This window comes from Cibotium barometz, chromosome 3, assembly GCF_041138505.1.
Source record: "Cibotium barometz isolate CiBa-2024 chromosome 3, ASM4113850v1, whole genome shotgun sequence".
Taxonomy (NCBI): domain Eukaryota; kingdom Viridiplantae; phylum Streptophyta; class Polypodiopsida; order Cyatheales; family Cibotiaceae; genus Cibotium; species Cibotium barometz.
The window spans coordinates 19,344,223-19,366,778 of NC_141048.1; the positions used below are offsets into that span (position 1 = coordinate 19,344,223).

The 22,556-nt window shown below is 44.7% G+C and overlaps 1 protein-coding gene across 1 annotated transcript; it reads left to right on the top strand.

The window, feature by feature from the left end:
* Window positions 1-728: 728 nt before the first annotated feature.
* LOC147639808 (polyadenylate-binding protein 2-like) lies at window positions 729-20,858 on the top strand. The gene is made up of 8 exons (XM_086774277.1): window positions 729-884; window positions 1,043-1,165; window positions 19,209-19,311; window positions 19,406-19,476; window positions 19,600-19,703; window positions 19,808-19,895; window positions 20,083-20,201; window positions 20,302-20,858. The coding sequence occupies exons 2-8, from the start codon at window positions 1,055-1,057 to the stop codon at window positions 20,348-20,350; spliced, it is 645 nt and encodes a 214-aa protein (XP_086630403.1). The 5' UTR covers window positions 729-884; window positions 1,043-1,054; the 3' UTR covers window positions 20,351-20,858.
* The last annotated feature ends 1,698 nt before the right edge of the window (window positions 20,859-22,556 follow it).

Consider the following 22,556-nt stretch of genomic DNA (forward strand, 5'->3'; position numbering starts at 1 on the left):
ATCTACTAAAGACTACTATATGTAACGATTGTTGGGGGACCATAAGATAGCACTTGCTTAATGTTCAAGGTGGACTTTATGAAACCATTGTGCAAGACTACTATATGTCAAGGTTGTTAGGGGACCATAAGATTGCAAGTGCTTAATGTTCAAGGTGGATTTCATGAAACCATTGTGCATGAGACAAGATTAATCAAACTTACTCTCTCACCACCCACTAATCCTATCTAATCATCGAGTGCCTTGCGAGATGGGAATCATGCGACAACAACCCTAATTGCTCTAAAAATGGTCAAACCTTGTACAAAATGGCTAGACATAAAAATGTCAAATGTCTTGAGAACAATATGAGAATATTTCAAACAATGAGGACATGCAAAAACATGGCAAGTCCATGGAGTTGTTCTCGCAAGGGACCACTAGTAAGGGGGTCACTAGTGGTGGTGGCTCCTTTCCCTTGGCCACTAGAACTAGTCAACCAAGTAGCCACCAAAACACATTTTTTGCAAACCACCCCAAAAACCTCCTCGAAATAGCCAAAAACCTCATCCATCTCTTGGAAATTAGCTCATGCACACCACTTTGGCCACTTCAATTTACAAGCATTGGACACTAGTGTCAAAAAATCAGCCTCTCATGAACATCTCCCATGTACTTCGAAACCGAGACCCAACGAGCAACTCACAAAAACTTCCTACATTGAGGAACATGGAAGGTGACTAATTGACATGGCTTACACGTGCACACACGAGTGTACTACAAAATGGCCACACTCCCGTAGAGTCGAAACGGAAGCCTAGACATAACCTGCCTGTAACAAAGAGAGAGAGAGAGAGAGAGGACACAAACCATCTCCAACAGCACACTCGCTTGCCCCTCCTGTGGTAATTTCTTCTCTTTGTTTTTGATGAAAATTTATCTCACTGTAAGTTCCCTTTTTCTGCCAGTTCAACTGTCAGGCTTTTCTTTCCGTTCAAGGTTTTAGGGTTAGGGTTTTTAGCGCTCCGCAGTTTATTTAGCGTTTCGAGTGCTGGTTTGTTAGGGTTTTGGTGGGATGGAGGAGGAGCACGAGGTGTATGGAGGAGATATTCCGGAGGAGGATGTGGAGGAAACAGACCTGGATGGACTCCCGGATGAGGGCCATACCGACGATGCTGCTGCTAATGTACTCTCTCTCTCTCTCTCTCTCTCTACATATTTGTTTACAGATCAATGCTGCCTTACGTTTGTTCACACGATTTATGACAGATTAATGATGTTGAACCTTTACTCGATGCTTTAATTCTGCTTAGTAATCGTTCGTTTACTAGCAAAACCCTGTTTACGCTTCATGTGACCTCCACATAATCTGCTTATGCGCGTTTGATTGTGTCCATGGATCGTATGTTCATCAGCAAACTCTGTTGACCACCAGCAGATATTTGTTTTGCCGTTAAACAAAGATTGTTTAACTACCAGAAAACCCCAACAAGGTTACCAGAAAGCCCCTAATTATTCCTGACCAGGCTACCATAAAATTTTTAATTCCTAGCAAACCTTACTTAGGTTTAAAGAAAAACTTTACCTACTGGAAAACCTCAAATTGGCTTTCATGATTACTAGTAAACCAGAATGGTTTGATGAGACTAGTAAACCATGCTTAAGGGTCATTAGGTGCTGCTTAAATTTTTGATATTTTCATAATTGGATGCGGAAAAGATTTACGAAGACTCCATTCCTTACATTCAGTGGTTTTGTTTTTGTAGAAAGTTATGCTTTGGTCGAGTTTGAAACTCGCGGTGCCCGGGGGACTAGGGCCTTTGACACACTTCTTGATACCATCAATGCATATTAAAACATTTAAACATGGCCACAACCTTAACACGTATGCATCATCACTTTGCATAAAACAAAAAAGCAAGACAAAACATCTACAAATGCTGAAAATGGAGCTTGCACATGTGACACCGCATAGAGGCCGGAATGCCCCCCCTCCCCCCCGCCCCTTCCCTTGGAGTATTTTATTACCCAAGGAGAATAATATCATGGACAAGCTTTGAGGGCCTCACTATCCCCACAGGAGAGACCGGATTATCCATATACAAATGCCATAACATAGCCCAACACGAGGCAACCATAAAATTCAGCCGGCACATAGCTGTAGAAATACCGAGCCAACAATGTAAACCATATACCTTCATGTGGGTATTGATTCTTCCTCAAAAACCATGGGTCTTTATGCAATAGAGCTGGTATAGCAAGTACAACTCTCCATTCAGCTGATACAATAAGTACAATGTAACAAGTACAATGGTTGGTACACTGCACAATAGGTACAATGGTTGGTACAACAAGTACAAGGGTTGGTATAGTCGGTGCAGTGGTGGTTGGTACAATCGGTACAGTGGTTGGTACAACAGGTACAAGAAGTACAAGGGTTGGTACAACAAGAACAATGGTTGGTATAACGGTACAGTGGCTTCAGTATTTCTTTGTGATGGAAGTCTCCAAAACAGTCTCCAATAGCCGATATTCATGGGTAGCCTTCAAGAGAGAGAGAAAGAGAGTAGCTATCATTAGGGCAGCCTATAACGGTGGTAGAGGCTAGTGTGCAGTAAGAGAGCCTCCCTTAATGAAGAGAGAGGGCTCTAATTTATAGATTTGGGTTTCCCATGAGCTAAAATGGCAAGAGAAGGCCACAATGACATGTGGAGAGCCACACAATAGCTAAAGTGACAAGTGTGAGGCCACTTGTCACACTTTGATTCACTTTCTAACAAGTGTTAGGCCACTTGTCTCACTTTGGTCCACTTTCTTACCACATGTCCCAATCTAAGAGATGGGTCCTTGTCACCATTTGGCCACCCAATCGGTCCACCCGTGCTCTCTCATTATGTATGTGCATTGGACTGGCGTCCATGGCAGTTGCATATGCCGGGAATTGATGCCACTCATGTGATGTTGTGGACTTCGCTTTCCGTTGGGACTTGTGCTTGTGTGTGTTAGAAGTCATCTCCTGTCTATTTTTATACACCAGGGTCTTTGTTGTGGGTGTGTCCACCCTTATGAGGTGTTTTCTCATTTTTTCCCACTCTCCGTATTTTTTTCCCATTTTTTCCTATTTTTCTGTGGCATGGGAGGCAGTCTCGTAGTGGCAGGAGGACCTTGAACCTGGCCGACTACATCTGTAGAGACTCTGGAAGTGGCCGACTGCATTGCATGAGTCGTGGACTTCCCTTATGCTGGCCGATCCCCTTTGCTGCTGGCCGACTGTGGATTTTTCAGTCGTGGGGGTGTTTTTGTGTCCTGTCGACTGCCCTACAGCAGGCTGACTCTGGAAGTGGCCGACTGCATTGCATGAGTCGTGGACTTTCCTTATGCTGGCCGATCCCCTTTGCTGCTGGCCGATTGTGGATTTTTCAATCGTGGGGGTGTTTTTGTGTCTTGTCGACTGCCCTACAGCAGGCCGACTGCTGATGGGGGGCCATATAAAATGGCCCCCAGTCCCCTTGTCATTTTTATATCATACTCGGGATCTTCTTGTGTATATAGAGCAGAGTTACACGCCTCTCTCTCTCCCTCTCTTGTGCTGTGATTTTCTGCACTGCATTTTGCTCTTGTGTTCCCAGATCTGGTCATCATCTCCGCTGCGTATTCTGACATGGTATCAGAGCCTAGGCTCTAGATAGTTCTTGGGATTTGTGTGAGCAAGAGGGGGACTGTTGTGTTGCTGATTGGTGGATTGTTTGGAACTGTTCGGGAAGAGGAGAAGCAAGAGGACGGCGGGCTGATTTGTTGGACAGCCACTTGCAAGTGTTAGTTCTTCTTGGTTCCCACCCACCCACCCTTTTCAGAGTACATCCCCGCAATGGCAGATCTGTTTGAGATGGTCGAGAGGCATGTGAAGATCCCGACACTCCCCACGTTCCCGGTAGACCGTCAGTTGGACGGGAGCAACTATGGCATATGGAAGGTTATGATGGAATCTGTTGTGGAGTCTTACGACCTCGCTGATTTCGTCGTTGTTGGGGTTTCACGGCCGGAAGTAGAGGAAGGGGAGTTACCGTCCATCCGAAAGGACCGAGAGGCTCAAACACAGATGTGGGATCGTGTCAACGCCAGGGTCCGTTCGTTTATCTTTCTCAATTGCACATTGCAGGTAATCAATCATGTAAAGCATATGACGCTGGCCAGAGGTATATGGCAGCATTTGGCCTCTCTTTACAACAGGGTATCGCCCATGAAGAGGATTTTCTTGGAAGTACAGATGTGGGTTATGAGCCCTGCAAAGTCGTCGACAATGCGGGAGCATATTAACAAGCTGCAGGCATAGTTGCAAGCATTCTTTGCATTCGTGCATTCGCATTCGAGAATGCCGAGTTTGCAAAAGAATGCATTGAGGGTGGATGCATTCGCATTCGTGGCAGGTTAAAAAAATAAATTTTTTGGGCATAAATAGAATGTTCAAAGTCAATGCTTGAAAACACAATGAAAAACTTGAAAGCTTGAAACTTAAAAGATGTTAGAATTTAGAACTTAAGACTCAAGACTCAAGAGTGCTGGAAATGTACTCAATACTCATATTATCGCATAAAGAGTGAAGTACATAAGTCAGAGTACTAGACTGTAGTCCCAAGGCAAAGAGCCCAACACACTAAAAGTGAAGTGTGCTCACACGGGGAAAAAACCCTTGTCCAGCCAAGGTAAAAAGTGCCCGTGTGTGAGAGGTCATGTACATGGTGAATCGTGATCATTCATCATCTTCCTCTTCAGAGGAAGAAGATGAAGTAGCATCCTCATCTGTCTCAACAATATCAGCTTCAGCCTGCTCAGTACCAACTGCATGCATGTCCTCTTCTTCCTCATCCTCCATAGACTCACGAGCCTCTTGTGAAGAAAGAAGTCTCTCATCATCTTTCTCCTTGTTGATCATTTCCAAAGTTACCTCCACTTTCTCATACCCTCTTGCCTTGATTTTGGAAACAAGTCGAAGGTTGGTATGTATGTATACCAATTTCTCAGTGTTTGAAGGTTTCAACTTGTTCCTCTTTTTGGTATGAATGAGTGAGAAAGTGCTCCAATTTCTCTCACATGGGGAAGATGTAGTTCCTTGAGAAAGCACTCGAATGGCAAGTTGTTGCAATTTAGGGGTGCTTGCACCAAAAGACTCCCACCACTTTACCCCTTCATGCATTCTGCTTTCATCTAGAGCAAGTGGGCGAGAAAAAGTACCTTTCAATGACCTGTAATTATCCAACTCATCCATCAATGCACCTTGCTCAACAACATCTCCATGCGTATAACGCTCAATAAATGTCATCCATCCATTTTGCACCTCTTCATCTGCTTCTTGTCCCTTGCCTCTCCAAATTGGATGCAATACATAGCCTGTGGCATGAAGAGGAGAGTGCATCATGTCCCAACGGTCAACACATAAAGCCTTTACTTGGTTCAATTTGCATTCATCAACACCTGTCATTTTTTGTATGCTTTCCACCATCCTATCTGTGAGCTCATAAACTAATCCCATGGTGGCTCCCTCCCTATCAGCCATGCGAAGAATCTTCAAAATAGGTGCCATTATTTTCACAATCTGTCTTGCATCCTGCCAAAATCTTGTCTCTAACACTTTGCTTGTAATCTCCAAGCCAATAACTTTGTTCTTCACCTGTTTTGCATTTGTCCATTCATCGCTTACAACCATCTTCCTCAAGCCAGTGTAGACTCTCTCATCTAGCAAGTTTGACAATACAATAAATGTGTAAGCAAAACGTGTCTCTGCTGGCTTTAAAAGCTCCTTCTTGCTGTACCTTCGAAACATGTCCAAAAGAGTTGGCTTCCTTGTTATAAACTTCACAATCTTCTTTGCCCACTCAAGAACGGGGGAAACCCATGTCAAGCTGCCAATGTCTTCAAATAGCAAATCCAAACAATGGCATGTACAACGCGTAAAAAAGATATGAGGCCATTGAGCCTCGACAAGCTCTCCCGCAACCACACAATTTGATGCATTGTCCATGCATACTTGCACAACATTGGTAGGACCAACATGAAGAATAGCATCTTTAAGGATACCAAAGATGAACTCTCCCGATTTCAATTGACCGCTTGTGTCAACAGCTTTTAAGAACACACTGCCATAAATACATGATGCCAGCACATTAATGATTGGCCTTTTCTTGGTGTCGGACCAGCCATCACATACAATTGTACATCCATATTTCTTCCATTTATCTCTTACGCCAAGCAAATCTCTATCTATGCATTTGACTTCATCTCTCAACTCCTTAACAAGCAATGCCTCATATGAAGGTGGCTTGTATGAGGCTCCGGCTTCGCCAATGGCTTTGACCATATCCAAAAAATATGGACTTTTCACTTTGCAATGAGCAATGTCCTCTGCATAGAAGAAACGCCGCACTGCAATTGTTGCATTTTTTCTTGCTTGCAATTGCCATGCTGCTCCCAATTTTCCTTGAGAATGGCTACCCTTAGAGACTCTTTGTCTTTTGTTTGCAGAAACTGCCTCGTTACATGTACTAGAAGAACCACATACATTTGACATTGAAGCTGCCACATTTGATACATCCTGAGCACCATCCCCCAAATCCCCCACCGCATCATCAATTGCCTTTTTATCATACATAGGGTCAGCTTTGACATGCAATCGCCTGCATATATCTTTCACATCCTCTAGGGCATGCTCACATTTGTCCACACCGTGCCCTGAAATGGCTAGGATGTGAGCACGAATTCGCAAAGGCCCACCTATCCACTCATGAGGACAAAATTTACACCTGCACTGATACATCCCTCTTCCTTTCTTTTCCAAGCGGGTTACATATTCCCACTCCGGTCCCGAGGATTTTCCCATTCTCAAATCTCCAAGGCTTGAAGGCAGGAAGTCCTTCACTCGGTAGTAGAGACTCGAGCGAAGCTCGGGAGTCGGAAGCTCGCGGGTCGGAAGCCCCTTGGGCGGCTGGGCCTCGCTGTGGCCTGTAGGCTGTGGCCCGTGGGTGAGTAGAGACACGCAAGGGAGCCCGGAGCAGAGAGCGTAGGCGTGCAGCTGCTCGCTTCTGCTGGAGCCTGGAGCCTGGTTGACACTGGATAGCGCGGAGAGGGAAGAGCGTAGGGGTGTGCGCCGTGTACTGCTGGTCGACAGCGCGCAGGGGGCGGAAGCGCTTCCGCGTAGGCGTGTACTGCTGGTCGACAACGCGCAAGGGGCGGAGGTGTCCGCGTAATGTTAGAAATGCCCAAAAGTGGCCCAATTCGTAAGTGTAAAAAAAATTGCAGGCAAAGTTTGCAAAGGGGTGCAAACTGCAAACGTTTGCAAACGTTTGCAACGCCTTGCATTCGCGAATGTTTGCAACTATGGCTGCAGGCTCTTCAGAGCAGGAAGTTCTTCAGGCTGCTGGGAAGGAGATATCGTCTGAGGACATGGCCATAACGTTGCTGTCGCACTTGCCCTCTTAGTACTCAGCATTTTACTCGTCTTTGATTACCAGTGGCAGGCTCAGTACCATCACGTGGGAGGAGCTTGTGCCTATGGTCCTAGACCAGGAGGAACGATTCACGAACCCTCCTCAGGGTGGAGGTTCGGAGGCCTTAACTGGCCAACGGTTGAAAGGCCGTAACACGGGCAAAGGGAAGGCTTCGTCGGAGAAGTCTTCTGAGAAGAAGTCCGTTAACTGACCGCGAGAAACTAAAGGCAGAGAGGACCTGTAATGATTGCGGCGAGAAAGGCCACTATTGGAGGCAGTGTCCCAAGTAGAAGACCGAGAAGGGTGAAGATTCCTCAGCAGCAATCATGAAGACTCTGGCTTTTGTGCACCTGGAGGTGGTGGACACCGCTGTTTCATTTTCTTCAGGCAGGGAGGAGATTGGAGGACTCTCCGCAACAACGGATACTCGGGAGTGGATTCTAGATAGTGGTGCTTCTAGGCTCATGACTCCTTCCCGTTCCGGTTTACAGGATCTCTGCAGGCTTTCTGGTCACATTCTTACAGGGGATACATCCACTATCCCAGTTCACAGTGAGGGCAGGATGGAGATAGTTTTCGATGGCAAGGGGGGGAAGCAGTTTTCCCAGGTGTTGTATGTTCCGTCACTTGGTTTTCATATGTTGTCAGTGCATCAGGTTTGCAAGACTGGCGTACGGGTGGAGTTTGATGAGCATTTTGTTGCTCTCCGGGACAAAGCAACAGGCCAAGTGGTTTGGAAAGGCGGAGTGGAGAATGGAGTTTACAAGCTTTCAGCACTCTCTCTCCCAGGTCCTTAGGTTTGTGATGAGTGGCAGTCTGGTAATGGCCACTTAAGTGTGGATACGCTACAGGTGCAGGCTTTCCGGGACCAGATGGTGGATAGCTTGCCAGTAGATGGCAGCAGTTAGCAGGAATTCTCCAGTACTGATGTTGGTAGTTCTTGTGTTCTTCAGTCAGAGGAAACTGAACAGGTAACTTATGCTCTGATGTCTCATAGTATTCGGGACAAAGAACCTCCTGTAGATGAGGATGTTCTTTCCATGGGGACCTTTCGGAAAGCCAAGCAGGTGGCAGTTGATTACTTGCAGAAGGAGGTGGTTTCTCGAGGCTTTGTGGTTCCGGATTCAGAGGGGGTGGTTGACAGGTTTCAAAAGGCCTTGCGTGGTCTTCATCAGGTTTCCAGGACTTGTTTTTGCACCGTAACAGGTGTTGATCCTTGTGAGCAGTGTGATGCCTCTTTGACTCAGAAGCAGAATGGTTCATTGATTTGGTTGATGGACACCAGATTGGACGGGAGCTTCCTGATGAGGTAGTTGAGCTCATGGTTGCGGATGACTCTTTGGGAGGTAGGATTGCGTTTCCTGTGGTTTTTGCGGCATGCGAAGGATCATGGACTCTTGTACACAGGAGGGGGATTGATTGATGGAGTCCGACTCCACGGATGGAGTGACTCAGTTTGGGGAGGAGATCCAGACACGAGGAGATCTACTTCAGGCCCAGGAGCAGTTTTAAGAAGCAGTAAGAGGCAGTCATCTTTTGCCTTGTCGTGGACAGAGGTAGAGTACCGGGCTGCTTGTGATGCTGCTTGTGAGGTGGTGAGGATGCAGAGGTTGCATTACAGGTTTGGGCTTCCACTGGAGGAACCCATGGTCATCCAGAGGCACTTTGTTCGTGAACAGATCGTTGCTGATGACATCTTGCCAGAGTTCTGTTCGACGGAGGACAGTACGGTGATACTCGAGATCTTCTTGTGTATATAGAGCAGAGTTCCACGCCTCGATCTCTCCCTCTCTTGTGCTGTGATTTTCTGTACTGCATTTTGCTCTTGTGTTCCTAGATCTGGTCATCATCTCCGCTGTGTATTCTGACAGTGTGTACATGCCTGGAAATGCCTAGAGGATTGATGTTCCATTGGGTTTGGTACCTCGTGTACTTGCCTTGAGCACGTCTATTTTGGTATAGTTTCATAAACGGGGATTGTCCGTACTATTGTTGCATTGCATAGCATCTTTATGTGCTTGCTCATAAATTGAAATTGCATGATGTTTTTATGCTTGCCTGACCAATGTGTAGTTTCGGGTAAGGGGACGCCCACCCGTGATGAACCGTGTGTGTGAAACTGCCTACTGACATGGTTATGTGGCATGTGACAGGTGGTAAGTATTGGTCATAAACCTAGCGTTAGGATTTTGCACTAATTTATAAGTGAGTGTGTCTCTCTTCCCTCTCTCTCTAGAAGTAGACGCCCCCTTCATGAGGCCTCTTTGGCTGTATTTTTTGCACTTTCTTCTTTCCAACTCCATATCCAAGCTTGCTAGTGTGTTTTCTAAGCTTCTAACAGTGTTTCCAGGTGGTGTTCACTCTCCCACACACTCCCAATGACTAGAATTCAGCAAAACAGCTCTTATTTTTGCTGTAATGTCTAGTCTTTTAGCTGAAAACCCTAATTTCAGCCTTCCTTTCTCAAGTTGAACCACAAGGGAAGCCTTCCCAGGGTTCCCTTCATCCGCTTGAAGACTTTTGTTGTGAAGGATCGCGACAAATCGAAGATTTCAACACTCCAAATGCTTCCATCGCAAAGACTTCCATTGTCATCGACTCTACTCGCAATTAGTAAGCTTTGATGCTTAAATATGGAAGCAAATAGCAGAAGGGAGGAACCAGACTCCATGATCACATACTCTTTGTAGCGTTCTCTTGTCCTTTGTATGATGTGTGTGTGCGCGTGGGGTGTGTGTGTGGGAGCATATATTGATACTAAGTTAGTGCACTTAGTACATTAAAAGTACTAAGTGTACTATGTACTATAACTTATGGGCTTGTACACACTACAAGGGTGGGCATAATGCCTTGTGCCCTTAAATGAAGGAAAAGAAAAATCAGCATGTACATGATAATATACAAGGCCATATCAAGGTTGAAACTGGCCTCATCCAATGCCCATCAAGTGTCTGCAATGAGCAAACCGTTCCGGAGGCAAACTCTTTGTCAACAGATCAGCCGGGTTGTCATCCGTATGAATCTTAACAAGCTGAATTTGCTTGTTCTCTATCACCTCTTTGATGAAGTGATACTTCACATCCACATGCTTCGTCTTTGCATGAAAGACAGGGTTCTTTGCCAACTGGATGGCACTCTGACTGTCACAATGCAACAATGGAATATCCCCTGTATAACCCAAATCAACCACTAACCGAGATAGCCATAATGCCTCCTTGCAAGCCTCTGTGGCTGCAATATACTCGGCCTCTGTATAGTAGATAAGGCAGTGCACTTCTGCATCCTGGATATCCATGACACAGCACCTCCTGTGAATGTAAACACATAACTGGTAGTAGACTTCCGGTTATCTGGATGACCGGCATAATCCGAATCCGTGTAACCATGCATAATGCATCCTGTTTGCCAAAGCATATGCACATATCCTGTGTGCCCTTCAGGTATCTCATGACACCTTTCACTGCTTCCCAATGCTTCTTGCCAGGTTTGGCCATGTATCTAGAAACCACTCCCACTGCAAATGCAATGTCCGGCCTAGTAGCAACCATGGCATACATGAGACTGTCACAAGCTGAAGCATACGGAATCTTGGCCATATCAGCCCTGTCACTATCCGACTGTGGGCTGTCCATAGCACTGAGTTTCACATATGGAGGCAAAGGAGTACTAGTCTTCTTCCCCCCGTCCATATTGAACCTCTGCAGAACTTTGCCAATGTATTCCTTCTGAGACAAATACAACACATGCTGATTTCTGTCCCGAAGTATCCGCATACCCAAAATGTGATTTGCATCACCCAAATCCTTCATATCAAAGGTTTGATGCAGCCTCTTCTTCAAGGCATCCATCTCTTTACGAGATTTCCCGGCAATCAACATATCATCAACATACAAGATGAGGATCAATAGACTGCCATCCAAAGCTTTCTTGGTGTACAAGCAGTGATCTATGTCACTTCTCCTGAAATCCTGGGATTTCATGAATGTATCAAATTTATGATACCATTCCCTTGGTGCCTGTTTGAGCCCATAAAGACTCTTTTTCAGCTTGCATACAAGCTTCTCCTTTCCATTCACTGCATAACCTTCTGGCTGTTGCATATATATCTCCTCATGGAGATCACCGTGAAGAAAAGCAGTCTTCACATCCATTTGAATCAAATCCAGATCATCATGTGCAACCAAAGCTAACACAGCTCTAAGTGTGGTCATTTTGACCACTGGAGAGAAGATCTCATCGAAGTCCACACCATATTCCTGCTTGAAGCCCTTAGCCACTAACCTGGCTTTGTATCTTGGCTTTGCATCAGGTGCAACTTTGAGCCTGTAAACCCACTTGCATGGCAAAACCTTCTTGCGTGTAGGCAAATGCACCAACTTCCATGTTCCATTTTTGTGCAGAGAATCCATCTCTGACTTCATGGCACGCTCCCAAAGAGCCTTGTCTGCCCTCTGTAAAGCCTCCTTGTAACATGAGGGCTCCCCACAATCAGTGAGCATCAAGTAGTCAACCCCTGGAACAAACCTGTCAGGGGCTCTGGAGGGTCTTGTGGACCTCCGTACCCAATGACCATCATTTGCAGGTTGTTGTCCAGCCTGCGTATCACCCATTGGTGGCTCCTGTTCCATGCCATAAGGTTGAAAAATCATGCCCGGTATCTAACTATGGGATATCCATAGGGATATCTTCTGCCATCTCTGGCTGTCCATTTGGACCATTTTCAGCACCATTTAAGGGCTGGTTTTGTTGCTGTAATGGCTGATTTACAGCCCTTGGTTGTTGTCCATGATGTCCATCATCATCAAAGATGACTCTGCCAGGCTCCTGTTGCCTTGCAGGCTCCTTATACATGCATGTTTCATCAAAAATGACATCATTGCTGCGTATAATCTTTCTATTCACTGGATCCCAAAGTCTATACCCCATTTCACCTCTGTCACCATATCCTAGGAATATGCATTTGTGAGACTTAGGATCAAGTTTGGTGCGCATTTCCCTGCGTATGTGCACGTACGCAACGCAACCAAACACTCTCAAGTGCTTGTAGGACGGAGGCTTCCCTGTCCATACTTCCTTTGGCACTTTCCCACCAAGCCTCATGTTAGGTGACCTGTTTATAAGATGAACGGCTGTCAAAAACAGCGTCAGCCCAAAAACCATGAGGCAACGCAGCATGTGACAACATAGAACGGACCTTCTCCTGAATGGTCCTGTTCATCCTCTCTGCTGTCCTGTTTTGTGGAGGATCATAAGGAGTAGAGAGCTCCCTCTTGATGCCTTTAGCATCACAAAAGTCCTGAAACTGTTTGGACATATACTCTCTACCATTGTCGGAACGCAAAGCCTTCAGTGTTTTGCCAGTTTGATTCTCAACAAGAGCAACAAACTTCTGAAACACTGAGAATGTATCACTCTTCAAATGAAGAGGATAAACCCACACCTTGCGTGTGGCATCATCTATAAAAGACACAAAATATTTTGCCCCTCCCAAAGAAAGCTGAGGCATCTCACATACATCTGTATGCACAAGCTTTAACTGAGCATCTTTCTGTCCAAGAGCTTTCTTGTGGGGGCACTTGAGTTGCCTGCCATATATACAATGCTCACAAAACTGAAAACTTGAGAACTTTAGAGAAGGCAAGTAACCCAAACGAGACAATTGCTCCATTCCTTTGACACTCATGTGTCCCAACCGGCTATGCCACAGAGATTTCCGGCAGCTCGGTTGCATTTACATTAGCATGGTGACAAACACCTGCATGCATGAAGTAAAGAGTGTCCACCTTAGAGCCTCTGGCAACAACCAGTGAGCCCTTACTAATCTTCCACTTTCCACGACCAAATGTGGTAACATAATTAGCATCATCAAGCTGTCCAGTAGAAAGCAGGTTCTTCTTGATCTCAGGCATATGCCTGACATCATGGAGCATAAGCTGTGAGCCATCTGAAAACACAAGCCTCACATCACCTTTGCCAAGAATCTTGCATGCATGGTTGTCACCCAAATAAACTACTCCTTCATTGCCAACAGTATACTTGACAAACAAGTCTCTGCAACCTGTGACATGAAAGGAGGCACCTGAATCAATGATCCATGAGTGCATACCATGACCATCTCCTGCAAGAAGTGAATGGGCATCAAGTAGACGTGAATAGGACCTCATCCTCACTGTCATCTGCATGTGACACATTGACTTCTTCAATCTTGACTCCACTTTTGCCCTTTGGCTTTGCTTCTTTGGCTTCATCTTTGTCTTTGTCTTTGCCTTTTCCCTTTTTCTTTTGATCATTTTTCCATTTGTAGCATTGCTTTTTGATATGTCTCTTCTTGCCACAATAATGGCATTCCAAGTCCTTTTTGGAGCGGGACTTGCTCCTTCCCTGTTCTTGGCTTTTACCCCTTTGTTGGGATCTCCCACGTGCATTCATTGCATTGGACTTTCCAACAGAATTGTTCTTCCTGTTCATCTCTTCTTGAAGAAGAGCACCTTCCACATCTGCATATGACAGCATAGCATTTGAATTGCTAGTGGCTGCCCTGAATGTGTCCCAACTCTCTGGCAAAGTGCATAAAAGAAAGGTGGCTTTGAACTCATCGTCCATTGCCAACTTTTGATTGATTACCTGGCTGACAACACCATTAAACTCATTTAGATGGGCTGCCATAGACGCCCCTTCCTTCATTTGAAGACCTATGAGTTTCTTCAACCAATACACTTTGCTTGAGGCACTTTGCTGGGCATACAAGTCTTGCAATCTTTGCCACATTCCCCAAGCTGTCTTCTCTTTACGAATGCTGAAAAGTAAAGAGTCTGACACAGACAACATGATAGTAGATCTTGCCAGCTCATCCATATCTTCCCACTCTTCAGCAGTAAGAGAAGCGGGCATTACACCTCTTTCTTTGATGGGCTTGTGCTGCTTCTTCTGGAGCAACACATTATAGCACTGGGTTTGCCAAATATCATAATTATGTGAGCCTTCAAGCTTCTTGATGTGAAGCAATGAAGAGCTCTCACCTGTGGTTGCCATAGCAATATGCAACCTGTCAATGCTTGACTCCCTGCAAAATGTGCAAACACTGCACCAAAAGCACACAAAGTGCTCACAGTTGTTCTCCCAAAGTTTCTCTCCCACTGCGGAAGCACAAATGCAACTCTACTCCCACTGTATGTGATAAAATCACCAAAATCTGATTGCTGCAGATTTAGGACAGCACCTTAAATGTGCTCTGTTGCCCTTCCAAAGTACTGTACAGCAGTACTAAGTGCTCACCAATGATGTACCAAACCTGTACCGGCAAGTACAGCAGCTGAAAATGAACCTTTTCCTCACTCAAATCAATGTACAGCCATGCCAAAACTTGCACAAAGTTGTACCAGATCTGTACCAGCAAGAACAGTAGCAATAAATGCTCTCCTGGCTGTCCAAAAGAGTGAAAATCAGACTTTTACAGTCCCGACCACTGCATGCAACAGTCCCGAACAGAAATTGGGCAAAAATCCCTTGACTGCAAGTTGATTTTTGAGGATTCGAGGTATAAAATCTTGAAAAGCCTCTTGATTCAAGATCAATTTCTGATCATACATGGTACATAAGCGCACATGAAGGCATTCAGAGTCTTCGCAATGCTTCCCCCTGGCCACATATACATCCAATACATAAAAGCCCCTTGATTTACAGGCACATTGAGTGCTTGACAGGCATCAACACATTGCCCAAAGCATCAAATGCGAGTGCTTGCATGCAAATCAACCCAATCGGCACAAAAGCCCTTTGATCTGCACTGCAATTTGCTGCAATTTTGCCCGAATGTGAGATTGCTCACATCATACAGCATGTATGAATGCCCAATTGTACAAATACATCAAAAGCCCCAAATTTTGACATCCAATTTCTTGCAAATTGATCTTGAATGTGACCAATGTCACCCAATTTTGCCAATTTTGCTCAAAAATTGAGCAATTTGGACCTGTACCTGCTCAATTGATGATTGTACCTGCTCAATTGATGATTGAACATGCAAAATCCCAAAAAATTGAAGCAAAATACCTCGTAATTTCTGATTGCAGGGAAAAAAAAAAGGTAGCGATTTGTTGATGGGCTTTTGCAGGCTGCACCAAAGAGTTTGGTGCTACTGGTTGTTGACGTGGCGGGTGCAGGATTGAAAGACAGCAAAGGTGCAAACGGCAGTTGCTCAGGCGATTTTATTCGACTGCAAGGATTGCAGTAGTCGAGAGGCTGTCTAGACCTTTGTAATTGGGCAGCGCAGTTTGTGCAGTGGCCAACGGGACCTCCTGGCCTTGGCTTACGGCACACTGGTGGGTCACCAGCCTTCGCTCCGCACTCGTCTTACGGCACGCTGGTACACGCACCACAACGCTGTTGACGCTGCGGCTACTCCTCGCTCGCCTGCCTCCCCTTCGCGCTACGGGTATTTTCGCTACGGGTGTTCTCCACGTTCATGTTGCCGCCGACTTCGCCTAGTGGCTTTACGCCTTGTGGCTAACGCTCACACAGATTGCGCCACATTCGTATCCTTGCGCTTCTTCTCCAGTCGACTTTCACTTCACAGTCAGTCGCTAACTGACATGCCTTTAGCCACTACAAAGGTCTATTGCAGCACGTCGTCACCTCCGCCTCTCTGCTGAAGGAGAAAAGGCTGCCCTCGACTCCTCCTCTTTCCGCCCACCTGCCTGCGAATGGTTCAACAGCTCTGCGCATAGGCAACTTCCATTGCTGCAATTCTGCCCGTAGCTCTTCCACAGTCGATTTCCAGCTCTGCACCCTTGAGAACAAAACCCTAAAACCAAGGCTCTGATACCAGTTGAATGGGAGAAAGAATTAGGGTTAGGGTTTCATGTGAGAGACAAACACACAGAGAAAGAAGGGAGAGAGAGAGAGAGAGACATATGGGGATAAGTCAACTCATCAAGTGTGAGTGTGTGACTCCCCTATCACACATGTATATTTTGCACTAGTACACATAGTGCACTTAGTACATTAAAAGTACTAAGTGTACTATGTACTATAACTTATGGGCTTGTACACACTACAAGGGTGGGCATAATGCCTTTACCCCAACAAAAAACTTAGTACATAGACCTATGTATGAATGTATACTGTGTGTGTGCGCGCGTGGGGGTGTGTGTGGGAGCATATATTGATACCAAGTTCTACACCCACTATTGGGCACTTATGATGTTAGTGGGGATGCCATAGTATCTAGTCCATGCTATGCATGATGGAGTTGATGGTTTATTGTCTTGTGGATGACTACCATGATGTTATAAATTGCACTTTCTTATAAGGTGAATTTGGGCATGTTCTTGGATTCATCTAGGTATATATAATGCTTTATAATGCACATTGCAAACCCTAAGGTTTCTACTAACTCTATATGCATGAATGATTCTCTCCAAGTGGGTTAAGGGACTTGACTGACTGACTGATTGACACTCGTAAGGGTGAGGAATGACCTACGTAGCTTGTCCTGGACTGAGGATTACAATGGGGTCACGACTTATGACAATATCAAATCCTAAAGGATTCTATTGTTGTACAATGGAGCACTGATGATGAGCCATCCTGTCACCATGCACTACAATGCAGAGTGTATGTGATATGAGTGGTTTCGAAGGCAAAACTAGATGCTCAAATCATTTGAAAAAACCATGAACAGTTGAATCTTTACAACAAAGCCTTCTTGGACCCAAAGCATGCAACTCTTAGAATCCAAGAGAGTTGCTATTTTTGTCATGCTCTAATGAAAATTGTGTTCACGTCAAAACCTTCGGATTTTCGCAAGGATCAAGAGTTACGAAAGCACCTTTGTCAAATTTTTTATGAGTTGGGATATTTTTAGCATAGAAGGTTATGGAAGAATCACCTCTTAAATTAAGACATGTGGCATCTAGAACGACACTAGTGTCTCTACACTTGTCATTTCACCTTAACTTCTCAATTTAGCTAACACTTGTTAATTAGAGTAGCCACTTGTCATTTGGAGCTTACTCTTTTCATTCTAGAGCATTGAAGCCTCAAATCTATAGATTAGAGCACTCTCTCTTCATTTGGAAGGCACTTCTCATCGTTGTTTGATTCAATAAATTCTTGCAAAGGGGGAGGGGCTTGTTTTCCTCTCAGCGAGGTCTCGTTTCTCTTTTCTTTGAATCCTACTTTCTTTCATTATTTGTGATTGTTGATTAAGTGGGTTTGTTACAAGTAGTTCATCAATTTTGTCACTTTCATGTGTCCCTGTGTTACACCTTACCAGCCCTCCATGCATCCATATATGGTGTGCCTTCTATGCCCATTTTTCGACATCGTATGGTGGCGTCTACCTTGGCAGACTCCCCTTCTTGCAGCCCAACCGCCCTTACATGCAATGCCTGAATCTATCTTTTTTTATTCTCCTCAATTGTGTCATGAATAATGGTGGGCGTGTGTGGTGTCCTCTGTCTCTTGGTGACTTTTGTTCACCCTTCTCAACTTCTTTCTTCACTACTGCAGCCCACCCTCGTTCAATCTCCTTGTCGGTCTCCACAATGTCCTCCTGAAGCTTAACCTTCAGGTCTACACCTTCAGAGAGGATGGAGGGACTAATTTCTCGTGCTTCCTTCTTGCAGTCCTGTATTTCTCCATTCAGTGTGACAATTTGTTTCTCCATTCCTTCTACCTGTGCATGTTGTTCTTTCATCTTGGCGATCTCCTCTCCTATTTTTGTCATCTCTTGTTCGCGGCGATCTTCCTAGAGAGAGGCGAATTGTGGAGAGAGAAGATGTAACAATGCTCAAGAGGAACAAATTGCACGACTCAATGATTGAGTTTTATTGAAGTGATCACCAAGTACAATGCTTTTTTGTAGGTTTGGAACCTTATCTATTGACTCAACACAATCACAAACACATACTAGATTAGTGACACACGACACACTTACCTTATCTCTCTGTAAGAGAGTGTTTGCACACCCTTTTAGGGACTGTTCACACATACACACAAATGGGTACACACACAAGATGGTTACACACGCGACGCTCGGAAATACCTAACAAACCCCCCTTTGGAGTGAAGGTGGTGAGTTCTGAACGCAAAAGAAGCAACCAACCTCCAACTCTATCATATCACTGCAGAGAGGCGACCTAGCCACGTGGACCTCCCATGCCATGCTATTTTTGAGATCCCTCCAGGATTCAACCTAATACAAAGGCACAAACAAGGTTAGAGAAACCAAATAAAAGGGGTGTAGGGAAGCTCACCTCCCAACCGTAGGCTCGCGTCCGTAAACCACCTCTAAGCCAGGGGCTAAGGTTCACTACCATAGGCCAAGCTAGTCAGCCTTGGAGTCTCATACCACCAAAGCCTATCCTAAGGGACCCTTGGCAAGACTGCCTGTGATCCGCCACATCCATGGCAAGAGTAAGCCTCTTGGTCCAGGTCCAGACCACAATGAATCAATAATAACCCAAGACTCACTTATATAGTGCTTATTGCTGCCATAAATAACAATCCAGTCATAAATATCCAATAACCTTGGTTTTATTAAATTTGAATCCTAGCCACCTGAATCTGCATGCTTTCCCTAATCCCAGGGCTCCCCTAACCCTACTGGATTAGTCCCTAACCCCAAGGGTTGGTGCTAGGTACATAACATTCCTCCCCACTTCGGACATTTGTGAGTATTCGTTACTGAGCTTAATCCCATTAGTTACAGATTTAAAACTTAGAGCCATCTCTTCTTTTGATCAGGAATTGGAAGAAATGAAGAGGCGACTTAAAGAAATGGAGGAGGAGGCAGCAGCTTTGCGGGACATGCAAGCTAAAGTAGAAAAGGAGATGGGGACTGTTCAAGGTTATTTTATGTTGAGACTGTTGTGGTATGTTCACAAATGGATTTGTCAGGGTGTACTGATTTGCTCACTTAGTTGTGGTTGGTTTGAATCTAGATCCAGCAGGCGTTGCGGCAAGCCAAGCAAGTAAAGAAGAGGCAGATTCACGCTCTGTATATGTGGGCAATGTATTGTCTCATCCCCTAAATTTTCAGATAAATATCAACTGCTTTTCTCATGCATTCACTTAGATTTGAAATTTTCAGGTGTCTAAGTACTGTTATGATACTGACATGATTTTGGAGGTTTAGGTTGATTATTCTTGTACACCTGAGGAAGTTCAGCAGCATTTCCAGTCATGTGGTACCGTGAATCGTGTGACAATCCTTACAGATAAATTTGGACAGCCAAAAGGGTAATCACTTATTTTTTTTTTCTTGAAGTTTCAAGCTTAGTATAGTTTAGTAAGGCACTTTTTAGTGCTTTTTGTTTAGATTGAAAGCTCATGCCATCTTTTAGGTATGCTTACGTTGAGTTTGTGGAGACGGAGGCTGTCCCAAATGCCCTCCAGTTGAATGAGTCGGAGCTCCATGGTCGTCCTTTGAAGGTAACCCCCCCCCCCCCCCTTCTTCTTCCCTTCCTCTCTCTCTCTCTCTCTCTCTCTCTCTCTCTCTCTCTCTCCCCCCACCCTCTCCCTCTCTGCGTGTGTGCGCGTGTGTGTGCAAGCAGCTCATAAGCTACACAGGTGAACTATCCTCTGAGTCTGTACCGCACATGTTTCTTTGAGCTGGCAGGTGACGGCCAAAAGGACTAATGTACCAGGAATGAAGATGTTTAGAGGCCAGCGACCTAGTCCTTATGGATACACTCCGCGGAGGCCATATAATCCTTATGCTGGGTATTCTCCATATGGGTACGTTTTGAATCAAGAAGAACTGTTTTTAGAGAGTTAAGTTTTTACCAACAAAGGAAGTCAAGCTGTAGCTGAGTCCTCTTCTCATCACGTGTCACAGGAAATTTCCACGGTTTCGCAGACCTTCCCGATTCCGGCCCTATTATTGAACTTTGTGTGTGGCTTCGGATCATTCCCAATGTAACATGTGGGATCTCTTCATAGGATACAGGACTTGTCACAGGATACATCTACTTTACACCATTCTTGTCTGCTTTTGTTGGTAGTCTTTTGGATCTTCAAAGAGAAGGCACATCTTGAATACCTTGAATTCCATGTGGATTATATCATGATAGGTCAGGGTTGTTATTTGTTGACGATGTTCGGTGCAGATTCACCAAATGTAAGGGTTGGGATTCCTATTTTTTAATGGTATTCAGTCTAGATTCAAATGAGGGTCATCAGGAGTATGTTCATTGGCCTGTTGATGTGGATGCCAAATATGATGTTCAAATTCCTAGTGCGTAATGGTCCTGCCTCCATTTGATAGTATGTTCTTTGTCCTTATTGTATCTGGTTCTTGTTAGGGAGCTGATGTCTGCATAAGGTTCTGTGTTGCAGCAGATGGCCTATTATCTGCTGCTCTCTTTTGATGAAACAGGAAATTTTTAAATCCAATTCTCTACAACAAACCTTCGATGAAAACAGTTGTTCAAGGTAGACATTACTTGCAAAGATTTATGTGTACATGACTGTTATGTTCTTTGTCCTTACCATATCTGGGTCTTGGTAGAGAGCTGATGTGCACATGAAGTCTGTGTTGCAGCAGATGGCCTATATTTGTTGCTCTCTTTCGATGCAACAGGAAAATTTATATCCAATTCCCTACAACAAAGCTTGGATGAAAATGGTTGCTCAAGGTAGACACTGCTTAAAATGTTGTGTACATGACTTATACAGAAACCGAGTCTGAGTCTGTGAAACTGTGCACTCAATTCAGTGGTATTTTGTTCTTTTGATTATGTGGCGGTGAAGTGCATGCTATCCTAAAGATCTCTCTAGAAATGGGATGTACTTCCTTTTCTCTCGGTATACTTTCATTGGTGTTGGCCCGTCTTCAATTTGCTAAAAACAAGAATACGAGGAAGATGGCATTCAAAAACACACTCTTGTTGGATATCATGTGCAAATTTTGGGCTTCGATTTGTCAAGAATGGAATGTTTTGTATTTATACCTTTTATTTGCTGTAGGAATGGAGCTCTAGGTCCCATTCATGTCAAAATATGCAAACGGGGTATGAATCTTCTTATTTAGGTTTGCATGATGAATTAAAAAAGGTGAAGGATGCCTGGTGAAAGTGTGGAAGAGGCAGGAAAAAAGAGTAAAAAGGAGAGAGAGAAGAGAGGGAAAAATAAGATTAAGAATTAAAAAAAGAAGGGAAAAGACTTTGGGAGAGAAGGCTAGATAATTCCCATCAAAGCCAAAACTGGACATGCATGGAAAGAGTTACAAGCTTTAAAACCTGTATCTACTACCATAGTGGCTGCTATGCGTTTCTTTGGGTAGAGTACACTTTGAAGCTGAACCATGCATTAGCCGTTTGGATGCAATTTTTCTGCATTTTTTTCCTACCATCTTTGTCCTTATGTATGCATACAAGAGCAAATCAGTAAGGAGAGGGCCTGTTATTACTCTCGAATACAAGTGGGCATGCTTCTCTACAGGTTGAGGCGCCATGCTGATTTGTCATTAATTTTATGTTGGATCATTCAGTTGCGAAGCATCCTGGTTTGTGCAGTGTGTCATGTTGATACCGTCCAATGCACATAAAATTCAGTGCAGAGGTATGCCTTTGGTCGCATGCGGTTGAGCGTGTTTCACGATCGACCTTATCTAAGAATGTCAGCATGGGTATTCTGAGGATTTTCAGCAGTCAGATCCACTCATGACAGGAGTAACAGTTTGCAACGACTTTGGTGCTCATCTACACGGTGGAAGTACGAGGCACAGTTGTAGTAGCACATATTTTGAGATCACCTCTGAGAGATCAGAGAAACACATCCAAGCACACTTGTGTTGAGCTTTTCTCAGTGATGCCAACATACGAATTAAGTTCAAAATGATGAATTTGCTAAGGTGGCTTGGAGGCTTTTAGCCTCGGCACGCACTAAACCTAGCGGTAGATGATCACACTCTGTAGCCGGTGCTAAGCTTGCAGATTGGAAACTCGCACCTTGCAGCTCGAGTGTTACTCAAACGTGTGCCTGAGTGCGATATTCCACCCTTCTCAATGCAAAGCCCACAGCTCTGTTTGCCTCTAACCTCCAGATCGCAAACAATCGCCCTCTCTTATGTTTTCGTGGAGAAGATGAGGC

Coding starts and splice junctions, on each gene's coding strand:
- LOC147639808 (XM_086774277.1), top strand. CDS start 1,055: ATGGAGGAGGAGCACGAGGTGTATGGAGGAGATATTCCGGAGGAGGAT. Junction 19,312..19,405: donor GGAGATGGGGACTGTTCAAG/GTTATTTTATGT, acceptor GTTTGAATCTAG/ATCCAGCAGGCGTTGCGGCA. Junction 19,896..20,082: donor TCCATGGTCGTCCTTTGAAG/GTAACCCCCCCC, acceptor TTGAGCTGGCAG/GTGACGGCCAAAAGGACTAA.